The 15,172-nt window shown below is 38.3% G+C and overlaps 1 protein-coding gene across 1 annotated transcript in view; it reads right to left on the reverse strand.

Moving 5' to 3' along the window:
* The window catches only part of LIN52 (lin-52 DREAM MuvB core complex component), a 126,799-nt gene extending 111,685 nt beyond the window's left edge, over positions 1-15,114 (reverse strand). Inside the window, exons 1-5 of the mRNA XM_055435493.2 lie at positions 14,984-15,114; positions 9,671-9,745; positions 8,915-8,952; positions 4,942-5,008; positions 2,398-2,481 (exon numbers count right to left, since the gene is read on the reverse strand). Coding sequence (XP_055291468.1) covers positions 2,398-2,481; positions 4,942-5,008; positions 8,915-8,952; positions 9,671-9,745; positions 14,984-15,014 — 295 coding nt within the window. The 5' untranslated portion in view covers positions 15,015-15,114. The remainder of the gene's footprint in view (positions 1-2,397; positions 2,482-4,941; positions 5,009-8,914; positions 8,953-9,670; positions 9,746-14,983) is intronic.
* Positions 15,115-15,172: the final 58 nt, after the last annotated feature.

Here is a 15,172-nt window from a genome sequence, read left to right on the forward strand (position 1 = left end):
GAAACTTAAGAGACATATCAATCAAATATAGTACCTTACTTAAATTCTGATTCAAACCAACCAACTATATAAAGACAATTATGAGTGAACCAGGGAAAGATGAATTCTGATTGGCTATCTGATGATATTAAACAAGTCTGTTAAAATTCTTTAGGCATAATTAATAGAATCACAATTATACTTAAGGGAAAAAAAAGGAAAGAGTCCTTGTCTTTTGGACTCATATATGAAGTTATTTAGTAGTGACTGAGACAATATAATGCCTGAGATTTGCTTTAATTATGTAGGTTGGCAGAGGTTGAAACAGATTGGCCAGATGCTAACTATAAAACCAAGTCGTCAGTTCATAAGGTCAATATTCTACTTTCTCTCCTTTGGTATATGTTTGAAATTTTTCATAATAAAAAGTAGAGAAAAAAATACTTCATTATCTTTCTCAGCAGGAAAATAGGAAAAAGAAAAACTAATCAGAGGGAATATAGTAATTTCATCTACAACTAACTAGAGACAATGTTGATAAATACATTCAGTAATATAGCATCTTCTTGATATACTAAGCATAAAATTTTATCTCTTTTGAAAAAATTTATTTCATAAGAAAAATTGACATAGATAAAGGATTGATCACTGTGATCACCACAGCATGTATTATCCAGAGCTAGAAACAGAATCAAGTTCTACACTGTATAAGCTCGCATTTATGAATTTAATAATCATGGGGTTTTCATTATAAACCCTTGAGGTCTATGAATACATGGTAAAGAGTAATCTTGCCAAGACAAGCTTCAGTCACGAGAAATAAATGACTAGTACACACAAAAGTTAGGCAACAACAAGTGTACATCACAGATCACCTAGCAACCACGTCTCAGAGTGGTCTGTGGCTCTCTGCTCCTTGAACCATGAAGTGACTTTAAAATGTTTTCTTGGGAAACAAACGTCAACTGCTAATGATAGTAATGGAAATAAAGAAAACAAAAACAGGACTAAGGAAATGCTATTAGTCAAAAATTGGTAAAATTAAATTTTAAAGTGAAATGTTGAACTGGTAGTAAAATCAATGATATGGACAAATCCATCGCAAGAGAAACAATTTGTTAAACTGCTGTTGGGAATTACATTAATCAGTACAAAGCAGTTTTGAAGAAAGTTATAAGCTACAGGAGTCTCTCAAAATTGTGCATTTATCAAGGTCTCAGGAAGTACCTACCCAATGAGAACAAAGTTCTAACACTCTATGTTGAGGATTTCTTTCAATTACAAAGTGAAAATCTTCTACAACTCCTTTTCCAGTTTTATAATGAACAGAGTATGGAAAGAAATAGAGTTAGAAATAATTTTAAACCAAAAGACTGGAGAGTAGACAGGAATCCAGAATTTTAAAAGCATTACTCATCCTGGCAGATTACATTCTTGGTGTGTTACAAAACCCTTGCTTTGGGGAAGCAATCCTCCCCAGATGCATTCCACCTGATCTGAGTCAGACTAACGGCTCCAATCTGCATGTGCACCCCGGCCCCAGGCCGGCCCATCTCAGGGCTCTATGCTACTTGGCTAAAGGACTGGTTCCAGGAAAGGTATGGAACCTAAGATGGAATAGTCAGAGGCCTCCCCAGGACCCTTTCTGGGGAATTTTCAGAAAACATCTTTCTTTTGGGATTATAAGATTCAAAGACATATAAACTGGAGTTCCTATTGGTCACCTTCCTGAGTGCAAGGTCAAAGAATAATAATAGTGTATGAGTGAAGCAGAACTCTGCAATGAAAAACAAAAGCAAGAACAAAAGCACATTCCTAAGATGCCACTAAGCATCTTGGATCTGGGGAGGGATGGACTGGGGATCTGGGGTTAGCAGATGCAAACTATTACATTTAGAATGGATAAACAAGGTCCTACTATATAGCACAGGGGACTATACTGAACATCCTGTGATAAACCATAATGAAAAAGAATATAAAAGAGAATGTATATATGAGTATAACTGAGTCACTTTGCTGTACATCAGAAATTAACACAACATTATAGATCAACTCTACGTCAATAAAAAGTAAGTCAGTAAGAGTCAAGGATCAAGATATGCTCAAAACTATTTCTACTCCTAGAATTTTGATGTATGTGAATACAACCCTTTTGCTTACGCTAGTTTGATTTGACATTCTATCACTTAAAACTCAAAGAGTTTCCAATATACTTTTACTGTACAGAGAAAAATAACTTGCAACCTAGTAAACTTGGTAATTATTCCAGCACACTCTATCGTAAAAGGCTTATTACTTCATAGATTACAGTGGCTTCTTACCTTTAGAACACCTAATAAAGATACTTCCTGAATTATGCCCAAATGCATCATGAAATACACAGCATGGCCCCTGAATAAATGTGATCTGGGTACTCACACTCATCCAGCCCCAACTGATAGGCCAGGTTCTGAAGGCCTCGTACCTTCTCCATCAAGTTAGCTGTGGTGAGGCTCCCCAGTTCTGAAACAGAATCATTCACTTCAATACCATTTCTTTCTTTCTTTCCAGTAACAACTCACGTGGGTTGCAAACCCTTGCTATAAAAGTTTTCAAACTTAATTACTATTGAGTAAATAAAAATGGATCCATACCTTCTCTTTAATCACTCACCCTAAACACACAGACACACAAATCAGTGAATTTTTCCACCACTGCAAATGCCTCATATGAACTTACCCACTTAATGAGAAGAGAGTTAGCATAAATACAATAGCAATTACATGTTTTATCCTGAGGATCTTTTTATAACATTTGCTTTGCCTATCATACAAAATGAATACACTACTAAAATATGGAACCTTGTGATCAGACGCAGCATTGGGAAAGCCTACAGACACATCTTTGACTTTCAATATGGACACCATCTCCACTGTGATTCACAAGTCCTCACTGGTCCAGCTGGTACTTCCCAGGTGAAAAGAAAGTGAGTGTGAAAGTCACTCAGTCATGTCCGACTCTTTGCAACCCCATGAACTATACAGTTCATGGAATTCTCCAGGCCAGAATACTGGAGTGGGTAGCTGTTCCCAACCCAGGTAGATCTTCCCAACCCAGGGATTGAACCCAGGTTTCCCACATTACAGGTGGATTCTTTACTTGCTGAGCCACCAGGGAAGCCCAAGAATATTGGAGTGGGTAGCCTATCCCTTCTCCAGGGGATCTTCCCAACCTACCCAGGAATAGAACCAGGATCTCCTATATTGCAGGCAGATTCTTCACCAGCTGAGCTACCAGGGAAGCCCTTCCCAGGTACATAGTGGTAAAGAATCTGCCAGCCAATACTGGAGACCCAGGAGAGGTGTGTTCAATCCCTAGGTCAGGAAAATCCCCTGGAGTAAGAAATGGTAACCTGCGCCAATATTCCTGACTGGAAAATTCCATCGACAGAGAAGCCTGGCAGGCTACAGTTCATGGGGTCTCAAAGAGTTGTACACAACTGATCACACATACACAATATTTCAATTAACAATAAAATATCAATAAAACACTAAATAAAATAGCGATAAAAAGTAAATAAGAGTCAAGGATCAAGATATGGCTCAAAGCTATTCTACTCCTAGAATTTTTATTTATGTGAATAAAATCCTTTTGCTTAAGCTAGTTTGATTTGACATTCTATCACTTAAAACTCTAACCGTTTCCAATATACTTTCACTGTACAGAGAAAAATAACTTATAATCCAGTAAACTCAGTAATTATTCTAGCAACTCTATCATAAAAGGTATACTTTGTTTAGGAAAAAACAGATTAAATATTAATCAAAACTTTTCCTTCAAATCAAGTGCCTATAAAAATTGTTAAAGTTTACCAGAAAAGAAGATCGTAGACTTAAAGTAAAAACTTACTTTCCGAGATTTTCATTTAAATAGCACCCAATTACTTTTAGGTTTAAGACACAGGTCAATTTGCATAAAACATAATGCTCTGATCCTTTACTAAAACTTTGAAGTTTCCTTAGAAAATACATGCTGATGGAATATTATATAAATGTCTGTTTGGAACATTAGAGCAATGAACCTGAGATGCCCTTGAGACTTAATTTTCCCCTGGCTGGAGGAGGGGATGAATTACTTCTAAGATCAAATAGAGGTGTTATTTTCTGCAACTTATCATGCCACAATTATTATCTATATGTGGCATAAGTAGATTTTCTCAATCTGTTCAGCTGCTTAAACAGCTCAAGAATGCCGGATTTTCTACCTTAACTTCAGTCTATTACTTCACCACCATCATGAATCTTACCACTAGGATGATAAAAAATTAAATAAAGTAGAGCAAAATCAAGGAAAATTAATGTTTTTTAATTTAAATTTCTACTTTGTGGTTGAGTTCCAAGTCATTTATCAAATATTCACCACTTACAGTATTCTTTGTTGGAGAAACTGATGAGACAGAAAGAACTAAAAGACAGGTCTTAACCCACTCCAGGGTTTTCAATTAATAGTACTAGAAACAATAGATGGCAGTAAATCCTAAATAAGCCACTTGTGTTATAGCAATAACAGACTAGTCTTAAAAAGATCAGAGTTTAAATTTTAACTCTTTCTAATAAACCTTGGTTTAAGTTAACCTCTGAAACTTAGATATCATACCTAACTCAAAGAACCTTTATGAGAATTAGAATGAGAAAATTTACATGAGAGCTTTTAATTAACTCTGAGCATCATACAAAATAAAGTTAATATTACAGGAATTTAGCAGCAGCAGCAATCATTATGATTGAGTCTTGAATTGGTAATATTTCTACACATGAAAAAGTAGAGAAGGGCATTTAGATATGACAAACATGAGTATGATGGCTAAATAGGCAATTTGAAGCCAAGAATACTTGTAAGGGAATAGTGAGAGAAAAACAGTTAAGGTGGTATGTGGAGGAGCAAATGTCAGGTCAAAAGTTAAAGGTCACCAGCACTGCTTACCTTTCAACATGTCGATGTCATCACGTTCTATTTCAGCCATCCATTTGGGTGGAGAGCTAGTAATAGGCTGTCAGAAAATAATATATCCATTCAGACAAATGCAAAGTATGAAGAGACCCTACTCTTCTTTCTTATAAGAAAAAGAGCTTTTCACACAGCTGTCTGACTCTGCAACTCCATGGTCTATAGCTCTCCAGGCTCCTCTGTCCATGGAATTATCCAGGCAAGAATACTGGAGTGGATAGCTATTCCCTTCTCCAGGGGAGCTTCCCAACCCAGGGATCAAACCTGGGTCTCCTGCATTGCAGGCAGATTCTTTACCACCTGAGCCACCAGGGAAACCCTTGAAAACACTGGCAAATTGTAATTTCAAATACCCAGATTTCTCCAGGTTCAGATATGGCCTACACAGAGAACCCTTACAAAACAATACTCTTCATCTTTAAAAGCTGGTTTTAAAGAAATGATCTTGGAAAATCAGGTCTGACTACTGTTACTGCTATATGTATAACAGATTGGTATAGTCGTGAAAGAAACTACTGAAAATTCGTGACTAGTGAAAGCCTCCAACTAAACTGTTTGAAACAATAATCAGGAAGTAACATTTGCTGGCAGAGGAGAAGATTTTCAAAGAAGAACCAAGAATAAGAAAATCTTCAATCTGAACAAGAGAATACTGGAATGCTCATCACTTAAAATTTCATTGTATTGTAAATGTTATAGAAAACTTTAGAATTTTAAGTTTCTTCTCATTCCTGATAGTGAACTTACAAAATATGAAAGAGAGCTCATTCTTAGAACAGCTTTGGCATAACAGCTTTCAATCCAGGCTACACATGAAAACCAGCTGTGTAACTTTAAAAATATACAAATAACTAGGCCATAACCCAAATGCACTGATTCAGAATATCAGGGTGTGGGAGAGGGTCCAGTGGGAAGAACAGAGCAAGGGCATTACATACCTATTTTTTAAAAGCTCCAGAGCTGGTATATGAACAATCCTGATGAAATTTCCCTTCACCTTTGAGCCCTTTTCCTTTTCTTAAATTGAAGTACAACTGACACATACCATTATATTCGTTTTGGGTGTACAGCATAGAATTCAGTATTTGTGTATATTAGGAAATGACTGCCACAAGAAGTCTAGTTGACATTCATTACCATATATGGCTACAAAAATTTTTTTCTTGTAATGAGAATTTTTAAGATCGCTTCAGTTCAGTTCAGTTCAGTTCAGTTCAGTCGCTCAGTCGTGTCCGACTCTCCGCGACCCCATGAATCACAGCACGCCAGGCCTCCCTGTCCATCACCAACTCCCGGAGTTCACTCAAACTCATGTCCACAGAGTCGGTGATGCCATCCAGCCATCTCATTCTCCGTCGTCCCCTTCTCCTCCCGCCCCCAACCTTTCCCAGCATCAGAGTCTTTTCCAGTGAGTCAACTCGTCGCATGAGGTGGCCAAAATATTGCAGTTTCAGCTTTAGCATCAGTCCCTCCAATGAACATCCAGGATTGATCTCCTTAGCAACTTTAAAACAGGCAATACAGTATTAACTACAGTTATATTATTAACTGTAGTTACCATGCTGTATATTATATCTCCAGGACTCATTTATGCCTTTTCTTTTTTAAAAAATTCACTTTTATTTGGTACTATGTGACAAGTAAAACACTTTACATGCATCATGCCATTTATTTTCAAAACCAACCCTATGAAAAAGGTATTATTATTCTCCTCATTTTACAAATGAAAAAAACAACAGATGTTTAGGAAGACTATAAATCACCTGCCTCAAGTCACAAAGCTACTGGAACCATGATTCAAAACCCATGAAGTCTGAGTTCCAAAACCACTACTCTACCTTCCCTTGAAGGTTTTAGGTTAAATTTACCACTTTTACCCCTAGCAGGGAATCAGAATATTCCAGGGGATCTTAACCTGAGGTCCTGGGATGGCCCTGAACCCCTAGAAACAAAACTCAGTACGTATATGCATACTTCAGGGAAAAGTTAGATACTTAACCAGATTTTCAAAATACACCATGCTCTAATAAAAGTTTTAAAAACCACTTATTTATGTTTACAACTCAAAGTAGTTAGTTGTAACAAATATAATTAAAAATTCAGTATGAATGAGAATTTATGAAAACTAAATCAAGTCTTTCTATTTAATCTACTAGACAAAAGCTGATCTAATACTAGCTACTGTGTATTGCTTCGGAGAAGGCAATGGCAAGCCACTCCAGTATTCTTGCCTAGAAAATTGCATGGACAGAGGAGCCTGGTGGGCTGCAGTCCATGGGGTTCACTACTAGTCGGACACGACTGAGCGACTTCACTTTCACTTTTCATTTTCACACATTGGAGAAGGAAATAGCAACCCACTCCAGTGTTCTTGCCTGGAGAATCCCAAGGACGGGGGAGCCTGGTGGGCTGCCGTCTATGGGGTCGCACAGAGTCGGACACGACTGAAGTGACTTAGCAGCAGCAGTATATTGCTTATTAGTTCTTGGTATTATGCAAAGCATTTTACATGCAATATGCCATTTTATAGTAAGAAGCCTATGAGGTAATATTATATGAGAAAACTAAGGCTCAAAAATGTTAGGAAACTTGCTCAGGTCACAGATAGTGAAGTAACAGATTCAGGATTCAAATCCAAGTGTGGCTGCCTTTAAAACTCTATGCTATTCTTCACTCATGCTCAGGCCTTCCTGGATGTTAAAGTCATACACTCCAGCTTTCATACAACCCTACCTTCTGGAAAAATAAAAGAAGCTACAAAAAGGTCCCTTTGAACAAATATGCTCATGGAACCTGAAAGCCACAGGCCTTAATATTTAAATCAGTATCTTTAACCCTAACTAGGTTAACTTTTAACCTAATGAGTAGAGAATGTTAAGCATATGGTAAGGTACTAAGAGAGTTAATTACAAATCCCTAATCTGTTAATAGAAACAGCATAAGCTTTGGAGTCAGATCTCTGATCAAATCCTAGCCTATCACTCACTAGGACTTGGGCAAGTAACTTAACTTCTAAGCTTCTCTGCTAGTCAGTGCTTCTAACTTGGGGCACAAACGCTTCTAAGTATGTATAATGAGCATGGATGCTAGTAAGTAGATTTATGGGTTCAAAGCCTGGTTTTGCCATTTATAGCCTATAATCTTGGGTAAACTTCTTAACATCTTTGTGCCTATCTGTCTGTAAAATATGGATAATAATAGTACCTATATGTCATATGGGTTTGTTTGTTTGTTTTTTCCTGGCCATATCACACAGCTTGCAGGATCTTAGTTTCCCAACCAGGGATTGAACCTAGGGCCAGGACCGTGAAAGCACTGAGTCCTAACAACTGGACTGCCAGGGAAATCCCCCTCATGTGGTTTGGTAAAGACTAAATAATGTACATAAAGTGCTTAGAACAGTGCCTGGCATATGGTACACAGCATGTACATGCTAACTAACATCATAATCATCCTATCTTCCTGGTAGTGGGAATACATAAGAGAATATATCTAGAGCATCCAGCACAATGCCTGCTGCCCCAGGAAATGGAAAAGTTGCGGCTCTAATGAATGTCTTTCTTCAGTTTCTGATGAGCCACTGAGAAACTTCAAAATCCTCCAGGGAGGTATACGTTCAAGTCATAATGCATCACATAAACAAGAGAGAAACACTTCAAAATCATAGTTTAGGCCAAAAGAATATTGGCATGACATTAAATATTTCAATTGCTTTACCTTAAAATCTTTCAAGCTGAGAGAAGAGGCAAATAGCCAAAGGTCAAAATATCAAAACAGAGCATTAACATCATTAACATGATGATGATATAAACAGACTTCCAGGGTTGTAGTTACAAAATACTATGAAGGCAATAACATTATTCTTAAAAATAAAGAAATAAAAAGATACTTGAGATCTTACCCAGAAGCAAAAAGTTGGAAAAACTTCATTATGTGAGATATTACTTACGCTTTTGAAGGAAGCTGCAAATTCAGCAACACCTGGTACTAAAAAGAAAAAACAGAACATTAGTCAATCAGTATTGGCTAGTATGTAAGGAAATGGGCACTCCCATACATAGTCATCCTCCTTCATATGCACAAAGATATACAGTGTGAAATTGTTTGTAATATCAAAACTCGGATATTATTAGATTTCCAAATAGGGTATGAGTTCATAAGCTGTAGTAGATCTAGACAATAAAATTAAAAAATGAAGTAAATCTATACCTATCAACATGGAAAGATCCACTGATAAATTACTAGGCATTAAATTAAGTTAAGCTGTAGATCACTAATCATATAAACCCATAACAAAACAAAGCAAAAAAACTCTATATACTTTAAAATTTTTGCTTACTTATGTAAGCATTAAAAAAAAAAATACAAAATTTCTGTACTGAACCACAACAGCAGTTAACTTTAACAGCACTTAAAGGAGGCAAGGAATTACTTGATACATCTCATATTGTCTGCATTATTACAGATACAGCTTTTAAAAATAATTCTTTTTTAAAGGTTCTCTATCATTTTCTGAGTCACACTGTGCTCTGAAAGAACTGAACTACTTATAAACAGTTATTCTTACTACCAGACCACAGAATTCACTCTCTTCCTCTGAAATAAAATTTTAATCATTACAGTTAAATAATAACTCTTCAAAAATGTTCCTCAAAGTAGCACTGGTTTTCCCATCAATTCTGACATAAAGAAACCAAAAACTTACACTGTTCTGGCCAAAGGTCTGGTGAAGCCCGGTCAAGTTTTTCAAAACTTAGCAAAGATGCTTCTAGATCTGCCCCTAGAACAAAACACCCAGATAAGCCAAGAAGAAACAAAACACCGTATTTTACATCTTATGACATATCAATCTCAAAGAACATAAACTGGAACACTCACTCACCTGGAAGTCTAGAGATTTGAGTTCTATGATTACTGATGCTACTGAACCATGATGTTACACAAATAAACGATTTCCTTACTCTCCCCATCTTTAAAAAGGGAAACAATATTTTAGTAGGGTGTTGGGAAAAATGAATGTTCACAACCTACCTGTGTGGGTTTACTCGTGTGTGTGTGTGAGTGTCTGTGTGTGTATTAGTCATTCAGTTGTGTCCGACTCTGTGACACTATGGACTGTAGCCCCCACCAGGCTCCTCTGTCCAAGGAATTCTCCAGGCAAGAATACTGGAGTGGGTTGCCATTCCCCTCCCTCTCCAGGGAATCTTCCAGACCTAGGGCTCAAATCCAGGTCTCCTGCATTGCAGGGGGATTCTTCATCACATGAACCACCAGGGAAGCCCATCTTTACTCAGACTTTCCTTCCAGTAACTGAAGTCCCTGCTTTCAAAAAAGACAAACTCCTCTGCTCAGGCTCTGGATTCTACCTTCCCTTGCTTTGTCAAAGACATCATCATGAATAATCTATTGCACAACCAGTTTCTACCCTCTCTACTGGCTCATACTCAACAAGTAAGTCTGCTCTGGAATTTACCTTCTTTGAAGAAACTCTTGACCCCATGACTTCCTTACTCCTTCACAGCGAAAGTTTTTTAGCTGTCCATCCTGTTGTCTCCTCTTCCTCATCTCACAGTCTTTCTTTAGCCTACCACAAACAGGCTTCTACCCCTACATGCATGGAAACAGCTGTCACGGAGGTCACCTGTGTTGCTAAATCCAGTGGTCACTTCTCTGTTCTCTCTTATGTGACCTCTTTGCAGTACCCACTCACTGACCACTCTCCTTCAAACACTCCAGCTTCTACAAAACCATTATGCTGTTTCTTCTCCTTCCTCACTGATTCTTCAGTCTCCCCCCACTTCCACTCAGGGCCCACCCGAGGCTGGCTTCACTCTCTACTGAAAGTCTCCCGAGGAAATCTCATCTAGTCTCATAACCTTTACCACCATTTATATGCCAAGGATTCCATATTTCTATTTCCAGCCCCAATATTTTCCCAAACTTCAGAGTTATATATGTAAGTGGCTACGTGACATCTCTATTAACATGTGTGAAAAACCAATTCCCAACTTCTCCATCTCAGTAAATAGCACCACCACCAACTCCAGTTCTCAATCCAAAAACCCAGGAGTCATCCTTCATGCCTCCCTTTCTTTCATCCTTCCATTACCAATCTATTCATAAATCCAGTAGTTTCTATCTAAAATACACTCTGAAATTTCATTAATTAACCAAGGAACTATCGCTTCTCTCCTAAACCACTTCAATAGGCTCTTACCAGTCTCCCTGCTCCCATTCTTACCCCTCCCCGTCTCTACGCTCAAATCTACTCTCCAAAAAGTTAAATGTCAATCAGTTCAAGCCACTCTCCAGCTTAAAAGACTTCTTCCCAGCTAAATTCATGAATGCATACCTATTGTGACCTATAAAATCCTATATGATCCAGCCCCTGCCTAATTTGTTGACACCATTTCTTCTCCACTCTTGCCTTGGAACACAGAAGGTGTTTAATATTAACAACAGTTAACATTTGTTGAGTACATACTTCGAGCTCAGTATACTAATTAGCTGCATAAATTAGCTAATTTAATGATATAAACAGTGGTTCTTAACATGTTCTGGGTAAGCCAAATTTTTGAAAATCTGAAAAAAAAAAAGCTATGAACTCACTTCCCAGAAAATGTACACATTTATAAAATCTTTCAACATGTCCTTTTCTCTAAACAAAATTTCCTCCTAATGGTCTAAGGAACTCCCAAGTTCACAGCAGGATTATCTACAATATCCAAGACATGAGAACAACCTAAGTGTTTACTGATGGATAAAGAAAGTTTGAAAATACACACACACACAAATGGAATATTATTCAGCCATATACAAATGAGGAAATCCTGTCACTTGTGACAACCTATATGGACCTTGAAGGCATTATGATAAATGAAATAAAATATAATACGACCTCACTTATGAGTACAGTTTAAAACAAGCAAACAGACAAACTCACAGAAAAAGAGATCATACTCATGGTTATTAGAAGTGGGGGGTAAGAAGAGGGGTAATTAGAGGAAAGTGGTCAAAAGGTACAAACTTTAGGTTACAAGGTAAATAAGTATCAGGGCTATAATGATGACTATAGCTAAGACAGACAGGAAAATTAAGAGTAAATCTTAAGTGTTTTCATCAAAAGGAGAAAAATTTTTGTCTTTATTCTTCTTTCCTTTTTATTGTACTGCTGTGAGAAGACGGATGTTAGCTGAACCAATCTATTTATTCTAAGGAAATTTCCACTGGCATTCTAATTGGTAAAGAAGTGAAGTAAGTGAAGTGAAAGTCGCTTAGTCGTGTCCGACTCTTTGCGACCCCATGGGCTGTACAGTCCATGGAATTCTCTAGGCCAGAATACTGGAGTGGGTAGCCTTTCCCCTTCTCCAGAGGATCTTCCCAACCCAGGGATCGAACCCAGGTCTCCCGTACTGCAGGCGGATTCTTTACCAAAGAGCCACAAACTCAACTCTAAAAAACTGCCTTAACTAGATATGTGAAACACAAAATCCCAGTTTTCAAGCTTCCAAGGAATGCTACTTATGGAAAGTTCAAGCATAACCAAAATAAACTCATTGAGGGTAGGATTCAATAACCAACAAGCATGACCTTATGATACCACAGTCTGGGGCATATCTTGACTCTACTGTGTCATTCTCATACATTAAGTAATAAATGACTTTACTTAGATTTCAATTTTTTCTTTTTCAAGCAGGTCCCAGCAAATTAAGCATTAAAAAGAGAAACAGTAAAAGATCTTAACTTTTTTTCATAGCAAGATAATTTTAATTAAAAATTATAGACAGAAACAGGTGGAACTCTAAAAATAGAAGTGAGAGAGCCAGGCAGTAGTATATTTTAGGATAAGACACTTATTTAGATGCAAAATTTAAGTTCACAGTGCTCAACCTGTTTTTGTCATATTAAAAAGATTAGAGGGAAAAGGATAAAGCTATGCAAAAGATGAGCATGAAAACTTTTATAGTCAAGCGTGCAAATAGAGTGAGAGTGGATATGGTTAAAAGGCAAAAAAATACATTTCCAATATTCTTCCTGGCCAAAAGAAGGAAAAGAAATTGAGAAAAGACAAGGGAAAAATCAAACATAAGGAACAAAAATATAAAGACAACTCATAAACTAAAAATTTTCATAGCCATTACTTCTATCACTTGACTAATTTTTTTTGAACTGTGGTAAAATATATATAAAACATACCATTTTAGCCAGTATAAAGTGTACAGTTCAGTGGCATTAAGTACATTCACACTGCTTTGCAACCGTCATCACCATCCATTGCTAGAACTTTTTCATGTTCCCAATCTGAAAGTCTATACCATTAAATAAATAACAACTCCATATTCCCTTGGCTAACTTTTTAAATGTTCTTTATTTTTTTCCTGGCCAAAAAAAAAAAAAAAGACATTTCATTTTTAACAAGAGAGCACTCAGGCGGGATCAAGAATCTCTTTTGACTTTCAATACCCATAATTTCTTACACAGTATGTGGTTGCTTGTCATTGTTGTTTAGTAGCTAAATCATGTCCGACTCTTTGCGACCCCATGGATGGTAGCCTACCAGGCTCCTCTGTCCATGGGATTTCCCAGGCAAGAATACTGGAGCGTGTTGCCATCTCCTTCTCCAAGGGATCTTCCTGACCCAGGGACGCATGTCTCCTGCATTGGCAGGCTGATTCTTTACTGCTGAGCCACCAGGGAAGCCCCATACAGTATGTACCCATGCTCAAAAACCTTAAAATATTATTTAAGCATATATCTAATCATTCTTTCAATAAACATGAATTGAAGACCTACTGCTTGCCAGTAAGCAAGGCACTGTGGTAAGCTCTGAGATCCAACTACCAACGAAACAGACTTGGAATTTTCAATCTGGACTGAAAAGGGCAAACTTAACATAATAAACTATTCTGTCGCTAAAGGTACTACTGAGAGAGTGAATAGGTGAAGAGGGGCAAGTACAGATACTGTGTTCCGTGAAAGCTTCTCTGGGAGGTGACATTTAAATGAGACCTGAAACTGCCAAAGTGTTTACATGTTTGATTAATCTTCTCTCCCAATGCACCTACTAAAACGCCTTTCATAAAGTAGGATCTCAGTATAGCTTTCTGGCCAAAAGTTCCTCATTCCTGAAATGAACTTTCAAGATTCCTTCCAAACACAAAATGAGAGAAAACTACATATCAGTGAAATGGACGTGGGGATGGAATAGTCGAAGCAAAAACAGTTCAGAAATGACTGCAAGACCTTAATCCTAAAACAGAACGATGAGCAAAAGCCTGGGGGTATACCAAAACCACTCAACTGCTATCTGAGATGAGTTGCATCTTAGACAACATATAAGCAGAAATCGTTCAATCACTCAGCCTTAAGAAACAATTCATAAAGCAGAGAGGTAGAGACGTGTACATGACTACGCTAAAAAGCACAGTTCTATTTTCCTCCGGACTCACTCACAGTTAGGGACCGAGAGGGTCTCCTGCTTCCCTAGCTGCCAGGGCAACGGTCCCAATCTAAGGAGACAGGAGAGAATCATTTTTCCCTTGTGGTTCAATCCCGGGATGAGGTCAGCCACTAAGCCTAGCTAGCGCTTAAGAGAATCAAAAAATCGTTCCAGATGCTCAAAGAGAAAAGATCTGACCTTTTTCAGTGAGGCGCCCGAAGGGGAAAGCTACACTAAGGCGCCTCCTTTCCTCATCAGTATCTCTTCCTCCGCCATCAGCCTCACCCAAAGGCGGCTGAAGGCGGACCAGGGCGACCCTCGTCCTTTTGCCCAGAAAAGGTCCCAAGCGGGCGCCCTCCTCCATCTGCCTGATACACTGAGAAGAAACCAGGCACCTCTGGAGCCGCTGTGAAGTACCGGCAAGCTTGAGAAGCACCCACATCGCTTAGAAAAGAAGTGGAAGGGAAAGGAGAGGAGCCCACGAAAGAAATGTAAATTCGAATGGCAGATGGAAACTGGAAGTTCCCAGGAGAGCACAGAAGGATCTGGCATGCGAAAGGTCTCTAAGCCGGCTCTTACCGTCCGTGGGAGACGCCATCTTCCAACCCATGTCACGTGACGTGGCCAACCGTCGGCGGGAAAGCTTGGATCCGTAAACCACGCCCCCAAAGAGAAACCCTACCCTCAAACCCTAGAGCCGGGTTCGTCTCCCCGCCCCTATAGGGACAATCTTTCCATAGGCCCGCCCCCCGGTGCTAGCCACACCTC

This window comes from Moschus berezovskii, chromosome 9 (genome assembly GCF_049115385.1).
Source record: "Moschus berezovskii isolate FMDL1 chromosome 9, NW_MosBer_1.0, whole genome shotgun sequence".
NCBI lineage: Eukaryota > Metazoa > Chordata > Mammalia > Artiodactyla > Moschidae > Moschus > Moschus berezovskii.